This window comes from Salvelinus namaycush, chromosome 5, assembly GCF_016432855.1.
Source record: "Salvelinus namaycush isolate Seneca chromosome 5, SaNama_1.0, whole genome shotgun sequence".
In the NCBI taxonomy this organism is placed as follows: domain Eukaryota; kingdom Metazoa; phylum Chordata; class Actinopteri; order Salmoniformes; family Salmonidae; genus Salvelinus; species Salvelinus namaycush.
Window position 1 is genome coordinate 31,942,496 of NC_052311.1, and position 26,200 is coordinate 31,968,695.

Sequence of the window (26,200 nt, forward strand, 5' to 3'; positions counted from 1 at the left end):
GGGGAACCCATCTCAGAGTCTGGAGAATGTGTGTCGCTGGGCCTTCCTGCAGCAGAAACAGGACACAGGAGATACAGAGTACCACGACCACGCTATATTCCTCACACGGCAAGAGTTTGGGCCTACCGGCATGCAGGGTAACACACACACACACACACAAACGTACATACAGTTTTGTTATGTTGTGTTGTTGCGTTTAGTGGTGTTTAGTGAAGTCAGAGTGAGAGCAGGCTAGCAGCGTGTCTCGGGGGAGTTCTGTAGCTCCGTAGCAGTGGTCTACAGCAGCCCTTCAGCTGCCCTTGAGCCTTGAGCTAGAGAGAAAATCAATACGCCACAGCCACAGCCACAGCCCTGCTAGGAAGAACACAACACAGAGAGACGACAGCCACAGACCTGCTAGAGAGAACAGAGAGACTATAGCCACAGACCTGCTAAAGATAACAGAGAGATACTATAGCCACGTATCTGCTAGGGAGAACAGAGAGACTATAACCACAGATCTGCTCGAGATAACAGAGATAGACTATGGCCACAGACCTGCTTGAGAGAACAGAGAGAGACTACAGAAACGGACCTGCTAGCCGATAGAGAGAACAGAGCACTGAGAGAATGAGACAGAGACTGTGTGTACTCTGAGAGAGACGCAGTCAGGTCACAGTACTGTAGCTACTTGGCCCCTGTTTAGGAGGTCAAAGTTGAACTCATTCAAATGATGTGACCACAGTGCTTTATGCATCATCATGCTCTCTCTCTCTCTCTTTCTCTCTCTTTCCCCCTCCCCCCCATCCCTTCTTCAGGTTATGCTCCAGTAACAGGGATGTGTCACCCAGTGAGGAGCTGTACTCTGAACCACGAGGATGGCTTCTCTTCAGCCTTCGTGGTAGCCCACGAGACAGGACACGTGTGAGTATATACACACTAGTGATGCGTAGGTCAGCTGTTTGTTCAACTGCACCCTACCACAACCGAAAGTTCAAATCTGAAGCCTGTACCTGACCCACACCCGCAAATATAGAAAATGCGTTGTACAATTCGCTTTTTTTCTCTTGAAAATATTGTAAACAATGAAGTTATCCTTTAACATTCCTTCATTTCTTTCCTGAATATCTTTATGCCCATGTTCCCAAAAGCATTTGGCGATTGGCGTGTATTTGGTGCGCATACAGTTTGTTGTGTATTCGGTCCTAACACTTAGGCTTTACGCACCAATGCCAGATAAAAATAATGAAAGAAAAACGTCAATGTAGCCTATAGATATAAATTGCACAATAATTATAGATTTCTGAATTGTTTTAATGCATCGTTTTCGATTTATTCAACCCCCCCCCCCCGCCCTTCACACACACAAACTGTAAAGACTTGAATTCAAAAACATCATATCCACAATGAAACATAAAATGAGATACATATACCTGTCCACATATTGATGAATTCCCCTCTGCCCTCTGCCCTCTGGCCTCTGCCCTCTGCCCTCCCCCTTCCTCCCTCCCCCAGGCTGGGTATGGAGCATGACGGCCAGGGGAATCGCTGTGGAGACGAGGTGCACATGGGGAGCATCATGGCCCCGTTGGTTCAAGCTGCCTTCCACCGCTTCCACTGGTCCCGCTGTAGCCAGCAGGAGCTAGGACGATACCTACAGTGAGTCTATCACACACCTACTATATACACACACACACACGCAGGCACACACACACAGGCACGCACACGCAGGCACACACACACACACACACGCAGGCACACACACGCAGGCACACACACGCAGGCACACACACGCAGGCACACACACACACGCAGGCACACACACACACACACACACACACACACACACACACACACACACACACATAAACACACTTGTTTACATTCCTTCTCACCAGAACTGAATGACTCCAACATCAAACAAACAACCAAACAAACCAACGGAACTCCACTTTAATAGGGCTGTCAGTGGTCACGTCATACAGAGCTTCTATTAATGACTATTACAGTCTCCCACATAAACAAATCATGCAGCCCGAGGAAGGGTCCTGAACTTACATTTTTCTGCAACTATTGTTCCAAACAAAGTTTTGTAAAACATTTGAATAGAATCGTGAAATGAACCTGAAATGAATGTGACAACACTGTTAGGTCACGATGTCTCTTTTGACCCAGATCCTACGAGTGTCTTCGTGATGACCCCTACGAACATAACTGGCCGTCCCTGCCCAGACTTCCTGGTCTGCACTACTCCATGAACGAACAGTGTCGCTTCGACTTCGGCGTGGGCTACATGATGTGCACCGCGGTAAGAACTTCCCAAAGGAACGAGTGGTATACTAACATATGCACTAACTATTGCTAATACTAATATATACATACTAGATGAATATATGTTACCAGAATAACAAGTACCCACTGTAGTGGTGCCAGCAGTTGAAAAGCCAACCACTTGACTTCAGAACCACTTCACACTTCAGTCCCCAATGATACAGGGTTACATGGATAACATGGATAACATCCACACCGCAATAAAATAAGTCCTCACTCCTCACTGAAGTCCCTACTGATATACACTGAGTATATAAAACATTATGAACACCTGCTCTTTCCATGACATAGACTGACCAGGTGAATCCAAGGGAAAGCTATGATCCGTTATCCGTTATATCCACTTCAATCGGTATAGATGAAGGGGAGGAGACAGGTTAAAGAAGGATTTTTAAGCCTTGAGACAATGGAGACATGGATTGTTTCCAGTCAGAGGGTGAATGGGCAAGACTTTGAACGGGGTATGGTAGTAGGTGCCAGTCCCACCAGTTTGTGTCAAGAACTGCAATGCTGCTGGGTTTTCCACTCTCAACAGTTTACTGTGTGTATCAAGAATGGTCCACCTCCCAAAGGACATCCAGCCAACTTGACACAACCGCGGGAAGCAATGGAGTCAAGAATCCCTGTGGAATGCTTTCAACACCTTGCAGAGTCCATGCTCAGACAAATTGAGGCCATTCTGAGGGCAAACGGGGGGGGGGGTGCAACTCAATATTAGGAAGGTGGTCCTAATGTTTGTTATACTCAATGTAGGTCCCCACTTGAATAGGTCCGTCCCTCAAGGCATCTTGACACTGACTGAGGATCTTATCTTTTTAGACGGCTTATCTTTGTATCTCGGGAGCTGTTTTGTGATTGAGAGATGAGAGTCGAGCTGACCTACTCTTTGCAGGGCTTTGCACTCGTTGCTAGATTACCCTTTATTCTCTTGTCAAACCATTCATTCCTTTAGCTGCAAAAGGTGGGCCAGGCTGGAACACAGGTAAGGTTACCCCCCCCCCCCCTATCCTCCCCAAACCCCCCCTCGGAGCGATGTGGCCACTTTCTTTTCCTTCTGATTATCAGTATGGTTGTCATCGTTACTTGTTTATCTTCCGTTCTTTCGTTCTGCCCATCGTCACATTATCGTGACTGGCATGTGTTCTGCAGAATTCTAAACATACACTTTTTTTAGTTTTCATTTAGTGCCCAAAAGAAAAAGAGCTCTGGATTTCTCCCAAACAGCTAGCCAGAAAAAGTTAACCATAGCGAATGAGCTCAACACTGACACACACACGGCGCCTTACACTGTAAATCTATGTGTCACTATTTGGCCATTCAGAAAGCGATATTGGCAAAGATATTGGAAAAGGGATGGGAAGAAAGAGAACGAGAAGTCCTTTCCAGGCAGAAAGAAAGGTCTGGTGCGAGAGCTGCTTTCCTATGTTCAGGTTTAGGATCCTGCAGTGTCGCGTGCCAGCCTACCAGGCTGATGTCATCAGTGCCAACCGCAGGCTGACCTTTGACCCTGTTGTGAGCTCAACTGTAGGGGTCACCTGAGGTCATTCTGGGTAGAGAGTCTGGGTCTGCTTTGTTATTGTGGAAAGGGGGACAGAGGGGGGAACGGAGGGAAACAGGTGAAAGAAAGAAGAAGCAGAGACTCCATTTAGAAATTATTAGAACTATTAGTTAACTGTCCCTATTAGGGCCATGGAACGTAAAACTGAATAAGGACAACATTATCCTACTCTGTGGGGCACCAATTGACAGTTGACCTCTTACCCATCACATTCTGCTCTCCCTGCCCTCCTCTCTGACCCCACAGAGCTGCAGGTTCTCTCAGTCAGAGAGTCTCTCTCTCCTCATCCTCTTTGGTTTTGTCTGCATGCTCTTTGGCTTCCTGTACAGCCGTGTTGTTGTAACAGTGAAACAGTGAAGGACTACTACAGCACACTACCGTCTGGACTCTTATGGATGTTATTGAGGTTTTGTATCTTTTCTTGTACATGTGCAGTACAGTCAATGGTCCAATTGATCTGTTCTCTCTGGTGTAGTAGGTCTGAGGTGATTTCTGGAATGTTCTGTGATGCTAGCTACTCCCAGTGTCTGGGTGTCTGTATATGAGACAGAGTGACCTGTTGCAGGTCACCTGCCTTGCCTGGTGATACTCTATGTTTTCGGTAAAGACCCAGTTACTGGCTGTGTGTGTATAATGTGAGAGGATGTGCGTGTGAGGATTCTTCTCTGTCTGTCCATTGCAGTACCGGACGTTTGACCCCTGCAAACAGCTGTGGTGCAGCCACCCTGACAACCCCTTCTTTTGCAAGACCAAGAAAGGACCACCCATCGATGGCACCATGTGTGGGGATGGGAAGGTACACGCACGCACACACAGTACCAGTCAAAAGTTTGGACACACCTACTCATTCAAGGGTTTTTCTTTATTTTTAACATTTCCTACATTTTCTACACACTCTTGGCATTCTATCAAGCAGCTTCATGAGGTAGTCACCTGGAATGCATTTCAATTAACAGGTTTGCCTTGTTAAAAGTTCATTTAAGGAATTTCTTTCCATCTTAATGCATTTGAGCCAATCAGTTGTGTTGTGACAAGGTAGGGGTGGTATACAGAAGATAGCCCTATTTGGCAAAAGACAAAGTTCATATTATGGCAAGAGCAGATCAAATAAGCAAAGAGAAACGACAGTCCATCATTACTTTAAAACTCGAAGGTCAGTCAATCCGGAAAATTTCAAGAACTTTCTTTATTAAGTGCAGTCACAAAAACCATGAAGTGCTTTGATGAAACTGGCTCTCATGACTACCGCCACAAAAAAGGAAGACCCAGAGAAACCTCTGCTGCAGAGGATAAGTTCATTAGAGTTAACTGCACCTCAGATTGCGGCCCAAATAAATGCTTCACAGAGTTCAAGTAACAGACACATCTCAACATCAACTGTTCAGAGGAGACTGCGTGAATCAGGCCTTCATGGTCGATTTTGCTGCCAAGAAACTCCTACTAAAGGACACCAATAAGAAGATGAGAGTTGCTTGGGCCAAGAAACACAAGCAATGGACATTAGACCGGTGGAAATCTGTCCTTTGGTCTGATGAGTCAAAATTTGAGATTTTTGGTTCCTACCGTTGGGTCTTTGGGAGATGCAGAGTAGGTGAATGGATTATCTCCGTAGATGTGGTTCCCACCGTGAAGCATGGAGGAGGTGTAATGGTGAATTCAAGCATGGCTACCACAGTATTCTGCAGCAATACACCATCCCATCTGGTTTGCACTTTTATTCGTTTTTATTTAACTAGGCAAGTCAGTTAAGAACAAATTCTTATTTACAATGATAGCATAAGAACAGTGGGTTAACTGCCTTGTTCAGGGGCAGAATGACAGATTTGTAAACTGTCAGCTCAGGGATTCGATCGAGCAACCTTTCAGTTATTGGCCCAACACGCTAACCACTAGGCTACCTGCCACTTAGTGGGACTACCATTTGTTTTTCAACAGGACAATGACCCAACACACCTCCAGGCTGTGTAAGGGCAATTTTATCAAGAAGGAGAGTGATAGAGTGCTGCATCAGATGACCTGCCCTCCACAATCACCCAACCTCAACCCAAATGAGATGGTTTGAGATGAGTTGTACCGCAGAGTGAAGGAAAAGCAGCCAACAAGTCCCCAGCTTATGTGGTAACTCCTTCAAGACTGTTGGAAAAGCTTTCCAGGTGAAACTGATTGAGGGAATGCCAAGACTGTGCAAAGCTGTCATCAAGGCAAAAGGTGGCGACTTTGAAGAATCTAAAATATAAATTCATTTAGATTTGTTTAACACTTTTTTGGTTACTATATGATTCCATATGTGTTAGTTCATAGATTTGATGTCTTCACTATTATTCTACAATGTAGAAAATAGTAAAAAATAAATAAACACCCTTGAATGAGTAGGTGTGTCCAAACCTTTGACTGGTACTGTACACACACACACACACACACACACACACACACACACACACACACACACACACACACACACACACACACACACACACACACACACACACACACACACATCACCCTAATGGTAAAAATAATACCATCCTACAGTTTCTTCCCCTCTCTCGTCCTATCACAGCACTGCTTCAAAGGTCACTGTATCTGGCTAACCATTGACATGATAAAGCAGGATGGTGGGTGGGACATGTGGAGCCAGTTTGGGTCCTGTACTCGTACCTGTGGAGGAGGGGTGCAGTTTAGAACCCGAGAATGCAAAAGCCCCAGGTACGGAATTCTTTTTACCCTAAATATTGACAAATCTACCTAGCAACACTTGCATAGTATCATGGTTAAAAAGCGTTAGAGCTTGTCGTAACAGAACAGAACATATTCACTGTTCACATTTACCAAGTGAACGGGCTCCTGAGTGGCGTAGCGGTCTAAGGCACTGCATCTCAGTGCTGGAGGTGTCACTACAGATCCTGGTTTGATTCCAGGCTGTATCACAACAGGCCGTAGTCGGGAGTCCCATAGGGCGGCGCACAATTGGCCCAGTGTCGTCCAGGTTTGGCCGGGGTAGGCCGTCATTGTAAATAAGAATTTGCTCTTACTGACATGCCTGGTTAAATAAAACATTTCACTGTTGTCTCCAGGCCTGCTAATGGAGGTCGTACCTGTCTGGGGACTAACTACCAGTTCCAGCTGTGTAACAGCCAGGAGTGTGAGGAGCTGTACAGTGACTTCAGGGAGGAGCAGTGCCGTAGCTTGGACCCTGAGTTTGAGTTCCACAACAACAAGCACCACTGGCTGCCTTATGAACACACGGAACGTAAGTGGCCTACACACAGACTTCCTGAAATGGTGGGTTATGGGCCATAAGGCAGCTCCTCTTGTGTGGAGGCAGATTGGGAAGCAGATGTTCTGTATGTGTTTCAAGGGGGGGGGGGGGGGGGGGGGTGTTATGGTCACCGACAGCTGGTTTGCTGCTGACTAGTATGAAAGCACCCATCTTAAAAAACAGAACCCTTGCCTTTGAACCTTTCTAAAACGATAACCCCTTTCTTGAACCCCTTTTTAAAAAAACACTCTCTTCTATCTCTAACCTATCTCACTCCACCTAATCATCTGAGCTCTTTTTCAACCTGTCTGTCTGTGTGTCAGTGTGTCGGTCGGTCGGGGTGTTAGTCTGTGTGTTGTTCGGTGCGTCGGTCAGTCTTAGTCGGTGTGTCGCTTGCTCTCTCTCTCCCTCTCCCTCCCTCCCTCCCTCCCTCCCTCCCTCCCTCCCTCCCTCCCTCCCTCCCTCCCTCCCTCTTTTCTCAGCTAGTCAGCTGTTGTGACTCACAGAACATAGTCATACTGTATGTGTTTAAACCATCAGAACCCAGCATGGGATTCCCATAACATCCCTTTTTTTCTCGCCGTCTCCCCCAAAAAACGCCCTTACCTCATCTATAAGTGTGAGTATGGGTTTAACGAGCGTGCGAGGCTTGCAGATCCAGTCCCCATGCCAAATAGTTTTTCTCCACGTTGTCTCAAGTGCGTGCGGGAGAGGGGAGAGAGAGAGGGGGGAAGAAAGGGAAGGGGGGAAAGGAGAGGTACGGAGAGAAGTTAGAATGAATGCCATTAGTGTGTTTTCATCTCAAGGGTTTAGAGATAGTGTGAGAGAGAACAAGAGTGAGTCTGTCTGAAAATCTAGACTTTGCTCCGAAAATCGAATAATTAATTACACCTGTTGTAAAACACTGTCAATGTTGTGTTTTTAGCCATAAACATCCTCCTAACATTGCTCTACAGTTAAAAAAAAAAAAACTTTTTAACAAGCATTGATTGTTCCAGCTGCTTTGGTCATCCAGGGTCCAGCTGGTCAGGGCAATCTCACCCGGAGAACTCTCTCTCCCTCTGGGATGATCTGTGGCATCGGCCCCCTCTCTGGGGACTCTGGCTGGAGGAGTGAGGGAGTGAGGGACTGTGTATTGGCATGAGTCAATGAGCACTCACATCCCAATCTGAGCGTTTCTAATACTTTGTAATATCAGTAAGGTAATCACAGTGCATTTGGAACATTGCATACCGAAGACATAGTTCGAGTCATCGCAGATCAGTTCCCGTGTGGCTCAGTTGGTAGACCATGGTGCTTGCAACGCCAGGGTTGTGGCTTCCGTTCCCATGGGGGACCAGTACAAAAATGTATGCGCTCACTACTGTAAGTCACTCTGGATAGGAGCGTATGTAAATCATATAGGGATTCTGTGGTTTACATAGTTGAGTCAATCCTCAGGAAATGTGTTTTGCAGCAAGTTTTCATACACAATGAACATTCAAATCCACTTCAATACCAATCTTGCATGCCAGACTTTATAGCTTTTGCATAGTCGGTATATACACATGTCTGGCTCGGGAGATTACATAAACACATACAGGCTAGACAGAGATCCTCCATTGCCTACACAAAGGGTAAATAACTCTGACCTGTATCCTTATTGTAGGGGATATATGCTGGGCCTGGCTTGTACTTCTTTTAACCTCCCCCTCCCCTCCACTTTCATGTTTTCTCTGCAGACTGACTCTGTGATTTACCTATACAGTATAAATCCAGATCCCTTCACAGCCTGTTCTGTAATACTGTCAGATATAGTCACATTGTATACACACTCAAACTGCAGGAGAACATGGAAAATAGAGGTGAAGCTTGGCACAATTAGGGCTCTGTGTCTTAAGACAATGTTTCTGTATGGTTCTGTTCTACTAACGACGGATGTAAATCAAGTATTGCAACGTGTGTGTGTGGGTTGTGCAGCTAAGCAGCGCTGCCACCTCCATTGCCAGTCCACGGAAACCCGAGACAAGATCAACATGCAGAGGCTGGTCCAAGACGGCACGCGCTGCTCATATAAAGACCCCTACAGCGTGTGTGTGCGCGGGGACTGTGAGGTCAGTGTGTGTGTCCATAAATATAGCAGTGTGTTTGTTTTCAAATATATGTAGGTTTACAAAAAAATATTGCAACCCTAATTATGTGTGTGTGTGACTGTGGGCAACCGTGTGAGGTGTGTGTCAGTGTTCATAACTTTGTGAAGTTTATGTGCGTGTCCATAATACTCTAGGTGTGTGTGTGTGTGTGTGTGTGTGTGTGTGTGTGTGTGTGTGTGTGTGTGTGTGTGTGTGTGTGTGTGTGTGTGTGTGTGTGTGTGTGTGTGTGTGTGTGTGTGTGTGTGTGTGTGTGTGTGTGTTGCAGAAAGTGGGCTGTGACGGCGTGGTAGGGTCCTCCCAACAGGAGGATAAATGTGGCGTCTGTGGAGGAGACGACTCCAGCTGCAAGATCATCAAGGGCAACTTCACTCGCAGTGCCAAGAAACAAGGTACACACACACACACACACACACACACACACACACACACACACACACACACACACACACACACACACACACACACACACACACACACACACACCACTGTGGCAGACTGAGACCAATAAGGTAATATGTAACTGAGTTGTCAGACCCTGGAACATGAAAGAGCATGAAAACAGTGCAGGAAGTGAGATAGATGAGGTTGTTTTCCTGGCCTGAGTCCTATTCTGATGACGTGGTCACGACTTCACTGGATAGCTAACTAAAGAGCCCCCTCTACTGGTCACATGGAGATAATGAGCTTGGCCCTTATCAACAAAGCCTCTCAGTGTAGGAGCGCTGATCTAGGATCAGTTTCGCTATTTTAGATCATAATGAATGATATTGTATGGACAGATCAGCACTCCTAATCAGACGCTTTGTGGACATTGGCCTTGGCTAGAATCATGTCCTGTTCAAAGCATTACCATATGAGCAGGATCACTGCCCAACGATGATGGGAATCACTATACCATGACCTCATATTAAATAAATATCATCCAGCTGAAATAAGGAAAAAACTCATTTCCTGGAATTGACTGTTGTTGACCCTGGCTGGCAAAACTAAGAGCAGTTCAAATTGTATTTGAAATTAACCCCCTGTACACAGAAATTAGTCCTGAACAATAAAGTTGAATGAAAGTTGAATGAAAATGTATCCTGACAAAGTTGAAAAGATGTCTTCTCTGTGGGTGACTGGACCTCAGGGAAATGTGGTGTTTTCATTTCAGGTTTCCTCAAAGTACTTGAAATCCCTCGAGGGGCGAGACACCTACTAATCCAAGAGATTAAGCCAACCGCACACATCCTAGGTATAAAATGTGTGCGTGTTTGTGTGTGTGTGTGTGTGTGTGTTTGTGTGTCTGCGTGTGTGAGTGTGTGTGTAAGTATTCCAGTTTATAACTCCACCTCCCTCCCCAGCGGTGAAGAACCAGGCATCAGGACAGTTCTTCCTGAATGCGGAGGGAGACCTCCCAGAATCCCGTGCGGTCATAGAGAAGGGTGTGGAGTGGGAATACATGAATAATGACCATGACAAGGAGACACTACAGACCAACGGACCACTCAGACACGGAGTCCTCATCATGGTACACACACACACACACACACACACACACACACACACACGTCACAAAATACACACTTAATTCTTACCATATATGATTGTTATAGCTTGATTTTGATGGTTCAGAATTACGTCACTGCTAGCTTTGAGTTTTTGACATTTCCAGTCCTGACATTTGCTTTATATATATGACCTATACTAATATGATTGTGCTGTTGTTTCCCCGTATCCAGGTGCAGTCCCATGGAGATGCCAAGGTGACCCTTTCCTATAAGTACATCATCCACATGGACCTGCTGTCCGCAATAGAGAACAACATGCTGCTGGATGACTCCTCCTTCTACGAGTGGGCCCTGAAGAAATGGTCCTTCTGCTCCAAGCCCTGTGGGGGAGGTATTTTACAGTGACACCACTAGCACAGGAAGACACCGGGGGACTGGGGAACACGATAGGAGATTTGGATGTGGAGCTCTTTGTCTAACAGATGTTTGTGGGTGTGCTGCCTTCAAAGGTAAGCAGTATACCCGGTTCGGCTGCAGAAGGAGAGCGGACAGTAAGATGGTCCACCGACGCTACTGTGAGAACATCAAGAAGCCTCGCGCCATCAGCAGAGACTGCAACCAGAAGGAGTGCTCACAGCCCATGTACGTATGGACATGTTTGTGTGGTTAGGCCGCCGTTCTATGTCACTCCTTGGGCCCTACACTGAACCTGTGAACACCAAAGTGGTTGGAGAGTAAAGGGCTCGTGACCGAAATGGAACAAGGCCTTGAGGTCTGTTTTTGTCTGTACCTCCCTCTAACTCTCTCTTGTTCTTTGCAGCTGGGAGGATGGTCCGTGGGAGCCATGCAGTAAGACGTGCGGTAAAACAGGGTACCAGGTGAGGTCCGTTCGCTGTGTTCAGCCCTTAGACAGCGGAAACAAGCGCTCCATTCACAGCAAGTACTGCAATGACGACCGGCCTGAGGCACGCAGGCCCTGCAACAGAGAGCTCTGCCCTGCACAGTGGAGAGTAGGGCCCTGGTCACAGGTAAGGATGGAGGGCTGGGGTTAGAGGGGGGTTCTGGTGGATGAATACATAGGGGCTTATTATTTAGTTTGTATGCATGCAGATGTGTGGTATGGAGTCTGTGTGTGTGTTTAGGATGTTGGAGGTTGTTGTGTATAGCCTATTCTCACACTCTTCTTCTATGCTCGTGTGACCACAGTGCTCGGTGACGTGTGCCAATGGGACACAGCAGAGGCAAGCATTGTGTCACACGCGTGACAACACCATCGGTCTCTGCCTGGACAGCAAGCCAGACACCATCCGCATCTGTCGCCTGGCGCCATGTCCCAGTAAGTATTATGGCCTGGCCCCATTACGCTATACACAACCATTTATTTTTAAGAAATCGGTGGCTTAAAGTCATTTAGTATAGGTAGTGGGGAGTATAAGTCTCTCCTGATGAACTCATACTCATTTTCCTCTCTGATATTATTCCCTCCTTTCTCAATCTCCAGGAGGCTCGTCGGACCTGAATAAGAACGGCAACATCCTGATCCAGTGGCTGTCCCGTCCTGACCCAGACTTGCCCTACCAGAGAAACAGCTCACGTAAAAAACCATCCCTTTATAGCTCTGGGCCCAACCTCCGGTGCATGGCGGTCCTGACCTGGACCTTGCCCTCTCTCTCTGTCCTCTTCACCCTGCAACAGGCCTGGGCTAGGGGCCCCGGGGGCAGGCTTACCCCCTGACCACCCCCCACCCCTCCCCCCCTGTCCGTGCCTGTGGCCGCGCCCGCGAGCGAGCGCCAGCTTTTCGCTTCTCTTTTGGGGCGTGTGTGTCTCTCTCTCTCTGTGTCTGAGACAGCTCTGATTGGGGGAGGTCTCTGGCTCCTGTGTGCTGATTGGTTGGTTGGTTCTCTCTTGCTCTGTCTCTCTCTTCTCTTATCTCTCTCTCTCCTTTGTGGAGCATTGTGTTGTAACCGCTGGCCAGTCGAAACTAAAAAGAAAAACATTTAAACATTGAAGAGAAGGTGGAAATGGAAAAAGACAAGCAGGTTTGATTGGCGGCTCTTAGTGGCATGGTTGAGCCAGTGAGTCATGAGAGGCCCCTCTGTTTGGCGGCCATGTTTTGCGCGAGCTAGTTGCGAGTCGTCATGGTTCACACTCCTGAGATGCGGGCGCAATTTTTTTTGTCACCGCGCCGTCATCGTTTGAGGGCGACAAGTGTGAAAATAACGAAAAGAAAAGAAAAAAACTAAGTTAAAAAAAGCTTTATTGTGAATGTGATCTTGTCACAATGAGGACATCTTTGCTAAAGTGCTCATCTCACATACTGGTTCCATTCTAGAATGAGAACAAAGGTTTATCTCGTTCTAGGTCCCATTCTCAGACTGACAGAAATTCAGCACAGGGACAGGAGTTGACACAAACAAACACTTTTTAGGATTATTGTACACAGAGCTGTTGGGTGAAGAGGCCGAGAGTGAAGAAGAGTAAAAGGCTAATTAAAACAGGGTAGTTTTACCATGTGAGGTTGCTTCCCATTTCACCACCTCATCAACCATCCTCTTTGACTGTTATATTAAAGTTCAATAAATGCAGCTTATTTGTGCTTGCAAACTTTAAAACAAATACATCTATAAATATATTTGTATTTATATATATATATATATATACACATCTAAAATCTATATGAGTAACAATAATATAAATAATAATAATGTTTTACCATGAATAAGCTGTAGCTTATTTGCCTAATCCTACGGACTGCTATTGATCACTTCGATCCTTGACTGTTATGTGTATTTTTTATTGATTTTACATGAACACAGAAGTAAATATTTAAAAAGAGTACAGTTTTAGGGAGGAAAGGGGGTATAGACCTACATTATGCAGGATTTGGTCAGTTAGTTGCCTCTCCATTTTCTCAGATGGATAAGTGATTTACTGTTGCTTGTTATTTTCTTTAGGGAAAGGATCACGTTTTTGTCATGCATGCATTTGCATCCCTTAGCCGTTTGAGCTCATAGTGTGTGTGTGTGTGTGTGTGTGTGTGTGTGTGTGTGTGTGTGTGTGTGTGTGTGTGTGTGTGTGTGTGTGTGTGTGTGTGTGTGTGTGTGTGTGTGTGTGTGTGTGTGTGTGTGTGTGCGTGCGAGACTGTATGTGAGACTGTGTGTAAGACTGTGTGTGTGTGTGTGTGTGTGTGTGTATGAGTGACTGTGTGTGTATGTTGATGCGTGTCTGTGCATGCTTGTGTGTGCGTATGTGAGTGTGTGTGTTCATGCAGGCTTCTCATAGACATACAACTCTGATACAGAAATACCTCATAGACCTTCATTTGAAAATCATCCAATTTTGTTTTTCCTTTTGTGATGAACAATAAACACATGAACAATGCCTTATCTTGGATTGAATGTAATGGCATTTATCTGTGAAAGAGATGGCTTTACTCATCAAAACATGTATTATTCACTTAGAGGCAGCTTCAAACCAACAAGCAAACTCACACGAAAACCATCAGAACCTACAACAAACATAGGGTTTGGAACTTGGTCTGACCACCGGCGTACGGTTTACAAAGGGCCAAGGGTATCGATCGACACACTGACGACGGCATCTAGAAAAACACTTCAGGCTTGTCATTGTATTGTGATCACATGTTTCTGCTGTGACTATGTAGCGAGCTATCTGAGGTTTCGTGCTGGAGTCGGACGGTAGGAGGCCAATGATGCCAGACCTTGCAGTGCGATACTGTACATAACATTGGTGTTGACTGTGTTTAATAATGTTCATGACTGTTATCTTCTTACTTATGGAAAAAATATATATATAATATTCTATACTATGGGTAACTGTTTCGTGGCTTCACTAGCCTGATGGGTGGGGCTGGCTGACGTTAGGCTGACGTTGGATTGACGTTGGATTGACGCCGGGGAAACATTCAGAAGAACTATGTGCACTGCGTCTATATGCACTTTGATTTATCAGGGAAAAATGTGTTAATGTTTTGTAAATGTTTCATATGACACTTAAACGTGCCATTCCAGTTTTTACATCATTCATCATGGACAATTCTGTATTTTATTTATTCAACATCCAAATCTATGTATTAATTTATGTAATTTATTAATTTGACTTATTATCAATTGATTAACTAAACTGATTGATTGGTTGATTTCAAAGTAATGAAGTGTTTTACCAAAGTGACTGTGAACTTGTACCTTTCGATACAGTTTATTTATTTTTCTTAAGAAAATAATATATCTATATATATTGAGGAGGGAGTACATCTCATTGTTTCAGTTCCTGTCATTATCAACTGCAAAAGTTGTATAAATAAAAAAATATTTTAAAAAGCGCTCTCACTCTCTCCTCCTGAGTTTGTGATGGTTTGGCGTTGTGTGAGGAGGAGCGCAGAACAAGCTTCCAGTGGAATTCAACTCACAGATTGATCCAACCTTACAAAGGCTTACACATTGTCGAATAAAGTGATATCGCCATGAAAGTAATAAAGAAAGACTAAATTAAATAAGATCCACCCTCTTATCCTGCATTAGAAACATTTATATAGTGATATTGATGTAATAAATGGATGGTTCTAATCTGAAACTAATAAAGAAGACAGATGAGATGTCAGAAAATGTCCGTTTGGTCTGAAAGAGTCAGGTTACTGTTCCAGCACCACAACACAAGAGAGTCAGGTTACTGTTCCAGCACCACAACACAAGAGAGTCAGGTTACTGTTCCAGCACCACAACACAAGAGAGTCAGGTTAATTTTCCAGCACCACAAAAGAGAGCCCACACCACTCTTCTTCAGTTGCTATAGACTAATCTATCGACTCTGATGTCGAAGCTGCTTGGGTTTCCTTTTACTTCTTCTTCCTTCCTGCACTACCTGCTAATGGTCTGGCTTTACTACCTCTACTACTTTTCTCTGCACCGTGTGTAAACGTACAGTACCAGTCAAAGGTTTGGACACTCATTCAAGGGTTTTTCTTTATTTTTGCTATTTTTTACATTGAAGAATAATAGTGAAGACATCAAAACTATGAAATAACACATATGGAATCATGTAGTAACCAAACAAGTGTTACAAAAAAATCTAAATATGTTTTAGATTTTAGATTCTTCAAAGTAGCCTCCCTTTGTCTTGATGACAGCTTTGCACACTCTTGGCATTCTCTCAACCAGCTTCATGAGGAATGCTTTTCCAACAGTATTGAAGGAGTTCCCACATATGCTGAGTACTTGTTGGCTGCTTTTTCTTCACTCTGCGGTCCAACTCATCCCAAACCATCTCAATTGGGTTGAGGTTGGGTGATTGTGGAGGCCAGGTCATCTGATGCAGCACAGGTCATCTGATGCAGCACTCCATCACTCCCCTTGATCTAATTGCCCTTACACAGCCTAGAGGTGTGTTTTGTCCTGTTGATAAACCAATTATAGTCCCACTAAGTGCAAACCAGATGGGATGGCATATCGCTGCAGAATGCTGTGGTAGCCATGCTGGAAAAGTGTGCATTGAATTCTAAATAAATCACAGACAGTGTCACCAGCAAAGCACCCCCAAACCATCACACCTCCTCCTCCATGCTTCACGGTGGGAGCCACACATGCAGAGATCATCCGTTCACCTTCTCTGTGTCTCACAAAGACACGGCGGTTGGAACCAAAAATCTCAAATTTGGACTCATCAGACCAAAGGACAGATTTCCACTGGTCTAATGTCCATTGCTCGTGTTTCTTGACCCAAGCAAGTCTCTTCTTCTTGTTGATGTCCTTTAGAGGTGGTTTCTTTGCAGAAATTTGACCACGAAGGCCTGATTCATGCAGTCTCCTCTGAACAGTTGATGTTGAGATGTATCTGTTGCTTGAACTCTGTGAAGCATTTATTTGGGCTACAATCTGAGGTGCAGTTAACTCTAATGAACTTATCCTCTGCAGTAGAGGTAACTCTGGGTCTTCCTTTGTTGTGGCAGTCCTCATGAGAGCCAGTTTCATCATAGTGCTTGATGGTTTTTGCGACAGCACTTAAAGAAACTTTCAAAGTCCTTGAAATGTTCCGGATTGACTGACCTTCATGTCTTAAAGTAATGATGGACTGTCATTTCTCTTTGCTTATTTGAGCTGTTCCTGCCATAATATGGACTTGGTATTTTACCAAATAGGGCTATATTCTGTATACCACCGCTACCTTGTCACAACACAACTGATTGGCTCAAACGCATTAAGAAGGAAAGAAATTCCACAAATGAACTTTTAACAAGGCACACCTGTTAATTGAAATGCATTCCAGGTGACTACCTCATGAAGCTGCTTAAGAGAATGCCACGAGTGTGCAAAGCTGTCATCAAGGCAAAGGGTGGCTACTTTGAAGAATAAGGGTGGCTACTTTGAAGAATCTCAAATATAAAATATATCTTGATTTGTTTAACACTTTTTTGGTTACTACATGATTCCATATGTTATTTCTTAGTTTTGATGTCTTCACTTTTATTCTACAATGTAGAAGATAGTAAAAAAAAAGAGAAAAACCATTGAATGAGTAGATGTGTCCAAACTTTTGACTGTACACACACACACACACACACACACACACACACACACACACACACACACACACACACACACACACACACACACACACACACACACACACACACACACACACACACACACACACACACACACACACACACACACACACACACACACACACACAGCTCCATTTCCAGTCTGGCCCAGTCTCAACTCTTTGTTCTCTCGCCCACAGGCAAGCAGCGTTGTCATGGAGACAGGTCAATGTTCTGTCGCATGGAGGTGCTGATCCACTACTGTGCTCTACCGGGCTACAGGCGCATGTGCTGCAAGTCCTGCAGCAACGTGACCAACAGCAGCCTGACCACCAGTCTCCCTCCCCGGGTCACAGCTCGCCCGCTGCCTCGCCCCCTGCCTCGGCCTATGCCTTGGCCCAAGGACAACAACACCCCCCTTCAGCCCACGGCTCATCCAAGAAGTACAATGCATATACCTTATACCACGCCGCGCCCGATGAGCACAACACACACCTATACAACACCCCACCCATACTTCACCACATACCCCATCCCCATACACACGACCCCAGAGCACAGTGTGACCCCCAGAGACACAACCAGAAGTTACCCCTTCTTCACCCTCTCCACCAGCACCAACATATACACTACAACTCCCAGCAGCCTGTTCACTGACTCAAACGTTAACTTCACCTTTATCAGCAATGACACCACAGTGACCCCCATTCACAGCTATGACATAACAGGGGCAGAAACCACAACTCCCAGCAGCCCATACTACATGGATGATGTCATAAAGCCAACTGAAACAAACTACTTTGAGGATGTGACATCGCCCAGCAGAACCATCCCATACACTGATGTCACAATGTCCAGTGGTGGTGATGTCATAATACCTAGTGCAACTGTGCCCTATGGCACTGATGTCACAATGCCCATTGGAACCATGCCTTATGATGATGACATCACAGTGATGATTCCTACAGTCCCCAGGGATGACATCATAGATATGACCACCCTTGATTGTCCAGAAATCACAGAATACGTATCTGTGAGCTCCATTGTTCCCACAACAACCACGGTAGGGCCAACAACAGAGTTAATGACAGAGCAAATGACAGCCAAGCCTCCCACAACAACAACAACCAAAAAACCCATTTGGCCGCTAAGCCGCCAGGAGGAGACCAGCGAAAATAACTCCATTGACGTTCTCTACAACCAGATCATCGGAGTAGACAATGTCATCTCCCAAAACAACCTGATCCCCAGACGGAGCCGGGTGTTCCTCCGGGAGAGAACACGGAACAAACGCATCCAGGAACTCCTGGAGGAGAAGAGGAACTTTCTGTTGAGGATGAAGCGGGCTCAGAGTGGTGCTGCTTGATGATGATAGACCTTCCTTCCTCCCTAACACTCCCTTGATTTCTCTTATAGAGATTTACCTACGTCTGCTAACAGACTGGAAATATTATTTAACCCTTAACCTGCCTTGGTGCTCTCTATCAGGTACTGACCCATCACACACCCAGAGTCATGGTACAGACATACAGTACCAGTCAAAACTTTGGACACACCTACTCATTCAAGCGTTTTTCTATATTTTTTCGCTTTTCTACATTGTAGAACAATAGTGAAGACATCAAAACTATGAAATAACACATATGGAATCATGTAGTAACCAAAAAAGTGTTAAAACAAATGAAAATATATATTAGATGATAGATTCTTCAAATTAGCCACCCTTTAACTTGATGACAGCTTTGCACACTCTTGGCATCCTCTCAACCAACTTCATGAGGTAGTCACCTGGAATGATTTTCCAACAGTCTTGAAGGAGTTCCCACATATGCTGAGTACTTGTTGGCTGCTTTTCCTTCACTCTGCGGTCCAACTCATCCCAAACCATCTCAATTGGGTTGAGGTCAGGTGATTGTGGAGGCCAGGTCATCTGATGCAGCACTCCTTCGCTCTCTTTCTTGGTCAAATAGCCCTTACACAGCCTGGAGGTGTGTTGGGTCACTGTCCTGTTGAAAAACAAATGATAGTCCCACTAAGCGCAAACCAGATGGGATGGCGTATACCTGCAGAATGCTGTGGTAGCCATTCTGGTTAAGTGTGCCTTGAATTCTAAATAAATCACAGACAGTGTCACCAGCAAAGTATCCCCACACCTCCTCCTCCATGCTTCACGATGGGAACCACATATGCCGTTCACCTACTCTGTGTCTCACAAAGACACGGCGGTTGGAACCAAAAAACTCAGATTTGGACTCATCAGACCAAAGGACAGATTTCCACCGGTCTTATGTCCATTGCTCGTGTTTCTTGGCCCAAGCAAGTTTGTTCTTCTTATTGGTGGCCTTTAGTAGTGGTTTCATTGCAGCAATTCGACCATGAAGGCCTGATTCACGCAGTCTCCTCTAAACAGTTGATGTTGAGATGTGTCTGTTACTTGAACTCTGAGGTGCAGTTAATTGCCGATTTCTGAGGCTGGTAACTAACAAACTTATCCTCTGCAGCAGAGGTAACTCTGGGTCTTCCAAGCCTGTGGTGGTCCACATGATAGCCAGTTTCATCATAGCGCTTGATGGTTTTGCGACTGTACTTGAAGAAACTTTCAAAGTTCTTGACATTTTCAACATTGACTGACCTTCATGTCTTAAAGTTATGATGGGCTGTCGTTTCTCTTTGCTTATTTGAACTGTTCTTGCCATAATATGGACTTGGTCTTTTACCAAATAAGCTATCTTCTGTATACCACCCCTACCTTGTCACAACACAACTGATTGGCTCAAATGCATTAAGAAGGAAAGATATTCCACAAATTAACAAAAACACATGTCAATTCAAATCAAATCAAATTGTTTTTGTCACATGCGTCGAATACAACAGGTTTAGACCTTACAGTGAAATGCTTACTTACAAGCCCTTAACCAACAATGCAGTTTTAAGAAAAATCCCTAAAGAAATAAGAAATAAAAGTAACAAATAATTATTAAAGAGCAGCAGTAAAATAACAATAGTGAGGCTGTATACTGGGGGTACCGGTACAGAGTCAATGTGCGGGGGCACCAGTTAGTCGAGGTAATTGAGGTAATATGTACATGTAGGTAGAGTTAATAAAGTGACGATGCATAGATAATAAACAAAGAGTAGCAGCAGTGTAAAAGAGAGGGGGTCATTTGAATAGTCGGGGAAGCCATTTGATTAGATGTTATGGCTTGGGGGTAGAAGCTGTTTAGAAGCCTCTTGGACCTAAACTTGGCACGCCGGTACCGCTTGCCGTGCGGTAGCAGAGAGAACAGTCTATGACTAGGGTGGCTGAAGTTTTAGGGCCTTCCTCTGACACTGCCTGGTATAGAGGTCCTAGATGGCAGGAAGCTTGGCCCCAGTGATGTACTGGGCCGAATGCACTACCCTTTTTAGTGCCTTGCGGTCGGAGGACAAGCAGTTGCCATACCAGGCAGTGATGCAACCAGTCAGGATTCTCACAATGGTGCAGCTGTAGAACCTTTTGAGGATCTGAGGACACATGCCAAATCTTTTCAGTCTCTTGAAAAAAAAGGTTTTGTCGTGCCCTCTTCACGACTGTCTTGGTGTGCTTGTTAGTTTGCTGGTGATGTGGACACCATGGAACTTGAAACTCTCAACCTGCTCCAATACAGCCCCATCGATGAGAATTGGTGTGTGCTCAGTCCTCCTTTTCCTGTAGTCCACAATTATCTCCTTTGTCTTGATCACGTTGAGGGAGCGGTTGTTGTCCTGTCACCACACGGCCAGGTCTCTGACCTCCTCCCTATAGGCTATATTGTTGTTGTCGGCAAATTGAATGATGGTGTTGGAGTCGTTCCTGGCCGTGCAGTCATGTGTGAACAGGGAGTACAGGAGGGGACTGAGCACGTACCCCTGAGGGGCCCCCGTGTTGAGGATGGACGCATGGCGGATGTGTTTTTACCTACGCTTTCCACCTGGGGGTGGCCCATCAGGAAGTCCAGGATCAAGTTGCAGAAGGAGGTGCTTAGTCCCAGGGTCCTTAGCTTAGTGATGAGCGTTGAGGGCACTATGGTGTTGAACACTGAGCTGTAGTCAATTAATAGCATTCTCACGTACTGTAGGTGTTCCTTTTGTCCAGGTGTGAAAGAGCAGTGTGGAGTGCAATAGAGATTGCATTATCTGTGGATCTGTTGGGGCGGTATGCAAATTGGAGTGGGTCTACAGTTTCTGGGATAATGGTGTTGATGTGAGCCATGACCAGCCTTTCAAAGCACTTCATGGCTACAGACGTGAGTGTTATGGGTCGGTAGTCATTCAGGCAGCTTACCTTAGTGTTCTTGCGCACAGGGACTATAGTGGTCTGCTTGAAACATGTTGGTATTGCAGACTCAGACAGGGAGAAATTGAAAATGTCAGTGAAGACACTTGCCAGTTGTTCAGCACATGCTCGGAGTACACGTCCTGGTAATTCGTCTGGCCCTGCGGCCTTGTGAATGTTGACCTGTTCAAAGGTCTTCCTCACATCGGCTATGGAGAGTGTGATCACACAGTATGGGGACGCCGTCATCGATGCTCTTATTGATGAAGCCAGTGATTGATGTGGTGTACTCCTCAGTGCCAGCGTAAAAATCCCTGAACATATTCCAGTCTGAGCTAGCAAAACAGTATTGTAGCTTAGCATCTGCTTCATCTGACCACTTAATTATTGACCGAGTCAGTGCTTCCTGCTTTAGTTTTTGTTTGTAAGCAGGAATCAGGAGGATAGAATTATGGTCAGATTTGACAAATGGAGGGTGAGGGAGAGCTTTGTACACATCTCTGTGTGTGGAGTAAAGGTGGTCTAGAGTGTTTTCCCTCTGGTTGCACATTTAACATGCTGGTAGAAATTAGGTAAAACGGATTTAAGTTTCCCTGCATTAAAGTCCCCGGCCACTAGGAGCGCCGCCTCTGGATGAGCATTTTTCTGTTTGCTCATGGTCGTATACAGCTCATTGAGTGCAGTCTTAGTGCCAGCATTGGTTTGTGGTGGTAAATAGACAGCTACAAAGAATATAGATACACTCTCTTGGTAGATAGTGTGGTCTACAGTTTATCATGAGATACTCTACCTCGGGCGACAAAACGTCGAGACTTCCTTAGATATCGTGCACCAGGTGTTGTTTACAAATATACATAGACCGCCACCCCTTGTCTTACCAGAGGCTGCTGTTCTATCCTGCCGATACAGTGTGTAACCCATCAGCTGTATGTTATTCATGTCGTCGTTCAGCCACGACTCGGTGAAACAGTTTTTAATGTCCCGTTGGTAGGATATACATTCTTGTAGTTTGTCCACTTTATTATCCAGTGATTGTACGTTGGCCAATAGTACCGATGACCACTCGTCACCAGATCCGTACAAGGCACCCCGATCTCCTTCCGCGATATCTCCGTCTTTTTCTCCTGCGAATGACGGGGATGAGGGCCTCGTCGGTTATCTGGAGTAAATCCCTCTCGTTCAACTCATTAAAGAAAATTCTTCATCCAGTTCAAGGTGAGAAATCGTTGTTCTGTTGTCCAGAAGCTCTTTTCGGTCATAAGAGGCAGTAGCAGCAATATTATGTACAAAATAAGTTACAAACAATGTGAAAAAAATAATAATTGCACGGTTTGTTAAGAGCCCAATTAAACGGCAGCCATCCCCTTCAGCCCCATTACAAAAATGCATTCCAGATGCGTACCTCATGAAGCTGGTTGAAAGAATGCCAAGATTGTGCAAAGCTGTCAAGGCAAAGGGTGGCTACTTTAAAGAATCTCAAATATAAATCATATTTTGATTTGTTTAACACTTTTTTGGTTACTACATGATTCCATGTGTTATTTCATAGTTTTGATGTATTCACTTTTATTCTACAATGTAGAAAATAGTAAAAATTAATAACAACCCTTGAATGTGTGGTAAGGTTGGACCCAGGTGCAGAGAAGAGCCCAAACAAGGAATCAGTGGTTAGGGATAAATATAATATTTTACTGAGATACGGTAACCACAGGAACACAGTACACTTGAAAAAACAACAAACACTAAGTCTCGATAACTCACTCAGGAAACAACCGCACACAGTAAACAATTCAAGCTTCTGCAAAGGACCACAGAAAACACACCTCTTTTAACAGGGACACAAGCTTGAAATAATAGGACACACCTGAGTTCAATAAAAGCCTCTAGGGCGGTCTCTGCTGCCCTCTGGTGCCAGGAGGAACCATGACAGAATGAGTAGGTGTGTCCATACTTTTGACTGGTACTGTACACACTGACCTATTTGTTTGCACACACACACACACACACACACACACACACACACACACACACACACACACACACACACACACACACACACACACACCATAAAGACAGGCAGGAATACAGTAACATGACAGGATAGGAAAAAAACTAAGCCAGATGGTTTGCACAGTTGTTTTAAATAAAACAAAGTCCCTTTAGGATACGAATCTGAAACACTTTCCGATCCAAAGCGGAGGTCTGGTTGTAAGGCTGAGAGCAAAGCCAGATGTGATATGGACCGTACATCCTCTTGGACCCGCACATTAACAAGGACAACTTTTATCTATCCAAACCTCCCCCAGTGTGTTTAAGAGCAAGGCACATAGAGTAAAGATGTATTTCTCTTTCATAAGCAGCACACTCCTGGATAATCTCAGGGCGTGAATAGTTGGATATTCAGGCCATTCAATTCAATGAATTAAGTTTCATTTAAATGAAGTCTTATCCCCAGCAGCACTTAAGGACCATGTAAGCTCATCCCAAACAGATCTGACTCACCATGTTAGATTACAGCCTATTACTGCAGTTGATATATATTTGAGTCACACAGACATGAATACCACTCTGGTCCCATATAATGAGACATATTAGATAGCAAGTGTCCCTATGTGTCTGTGTCCAGGGGTACGTCCCAAATGGCACCCGATAGGCCCTGGTGCAAAGTAGTGTGTTATAAAGGGAGTAGGCTGCCATTTGGGACGCAACCTAGAGCTTTCTGAATCAGAGTACTATACAGGGCAGACAGACACTCTGCGCTGGAGGTTTGGAGATATAAAAACAGAGTATGCTACATCAAAACACCAGGGCTCCATCTCAATAGTTTAAAGTGGCTTACTCTCCTTTCGTCTCCTTAACGTGATAACGAGCTGGAATGGTGAAAGCACATACCTGGTGGTTATCCACCGTCGTGCATACACATCCCCTGTTTTTCCCCCCTTCAGATCAGTGCAGATGAAGGAAAGGAGATAAGGAGAAGAAGCCACATTTTCGACTGTGAAGATGAACCCCCGAGTATCTCACATCCCCCAGAATATTCCTTCTCCTGGTTGTGTTAAAACTATGGAAGCTAGTGGTTTAGCGTTGTGCTGCCAATGTCCATGAGTCATCTATGTCAGACTCTATTCACATGCTTCTTTCTGCTGCTTCTCAGAGAGAGTCAATGAGTAAGAACTCTGGGGGACTATGGAGGGCCATTGCTGACAACTCTGTTGGATTATATTGGTGCTCTATTGAATTGTATGTAATTTTTACAAAACGAGGACACATCTCTCTGGTAATATACAGTGTCATATGCAGTAGGGGTTAATATGAATTTAATTGAGGGAAATCCGTCATCACGATCAGGTCTTTGAGTTGAAATGGTCAGCGGTGGTGCAATGCTTTTATCCTTGTTGGTGCTGAAAGCAATGCCCCCTAAAGAGTCACAGGAACCTTATCAATTCACTTGTGTGTATTATATTTTCAAAGAGCCTCCCCAAAAATACAAAAATATAAATAACTATTTGTATCTACCGCATAACAATAGAAGCTTTCAGGGCCAGCTGTCTTGTTTTTATTGTATTTTATTTCTAACAGTTGTCTTATTATCGGCGCAAAAGCACCTAGGAATCTCTCTGTACGATATCTGTACATATGAATCAGAACTCAATGTTGAATATTTATTAACGTTCCAGTGCCTGTGGTATTTTGCACATCGGGTGTTGCGCGATGTTCCTGTTCTAATGTCTACAATGAGTCTCTCGCTTCTTTTCGCTCTCATTCTCTCCTCACCGACCACTAGAGGGAAGCAGAATAGCACATGTAGTAAGTATCTACACACCGTATACTGGCTTCTGCTTTGAGTCAAAGTACCTCTTCACCTCTCTGCCTACTTCTCTCTCTCTCTATCGACAGTACTTGTGCTGTGTTCTGCAGTTAATTATGTTAACACATTGTTCTATAGAATATGTATGCATAGGAGATCAGCTCTTACACTGGCATTGCTTTAAATAACACCATAAACCCTTCAGACACGGCTTATAGACAGAAGTGCACACATGCGCACGCACACTCACACACACACACATACACACACTGTAAACACAAACACATAAACACATGCTCACACTTTCCCTCGCCGTAATGTTGCCTAAACACAGAGAACACTCTCCGCCACAGCCGCAGTGCTTTGTCTCATAGCAACCTCCTTTCTGTACATGAGTTCCTCTCTCTAACTAATCCCATTTGTTGGGTGGCTGGGTGTGTGTATGTGCGTGCGTATGAGGTCTATCCTTGTATATAATGTAGGTCATGGACGTGTCAGGATGGAGTGTGACAGGCGTCACTTGAACTGCTGCCTTTCTCATCACTGTGAAACTGCACACAGGAAGAACTACAACTATGACAGGGTTTGGAGATCAAAGGAGAGAGCCTTGTTGACTAGGGCTGTAAAACCCGGCTGTTTATGATCGAGAATTTGTGATATTTTCCATGCATTCCCATTCAGAATTGAACATTGTAACCTTGACTTTAAGACCCAGGTGGGCGACTCGGAAGAATGAGGACAGATAAAGGGGTGGGTGGATGACACATTTTGGTATTGTTAACAAATTCTA

The 26,200-nt window shown here is 44.9% G+C and overlaps 1 protein-coding gene across 1 annotated transcript; it reads left to right on the forward strand.

Moving 5' to 3' along the window:
• Positions 1 to 1,500: 1,500 nt before the first annotated feature.
• On the forward strand, positions 1,501 to 12,936 carry LOC120048200 (A disintegrin and metalloproteinase with thrombospondin motifs 2-like). Its single transcript, XM_038993970.1, has 14 exons — positions 1,501 to 1,638; positions 2,155 to 2,287; positions 4,551 to 4,664; positions 6,429 to 6,574; positions 6,943 to 7,118; positions 9,087 to 9,220; positions 9,525 to 9,648; positions 10,413 to 10,493; positions 10,603 to 10,769; positions 10,981 to 11,140; positions 11,259 to 11,391; positions 11,570 to 11,777; positions 11,956 to 12,085; positions 12,251 to 12,936. Exons 1-14 carry the CDS (start codon positions 1,502 to 1,504, stop codon positions 12,481 to 12,483), a joined length of 2,076 nt encoding a protein of 691 aa, XP_038849898.1. The 5' UTR covers position 1,501; the 3' UTR covers positions 12,484 to 12,936.
• Positions 12,937 to 26,200: the final 13,264 nt, after the last annotated feature.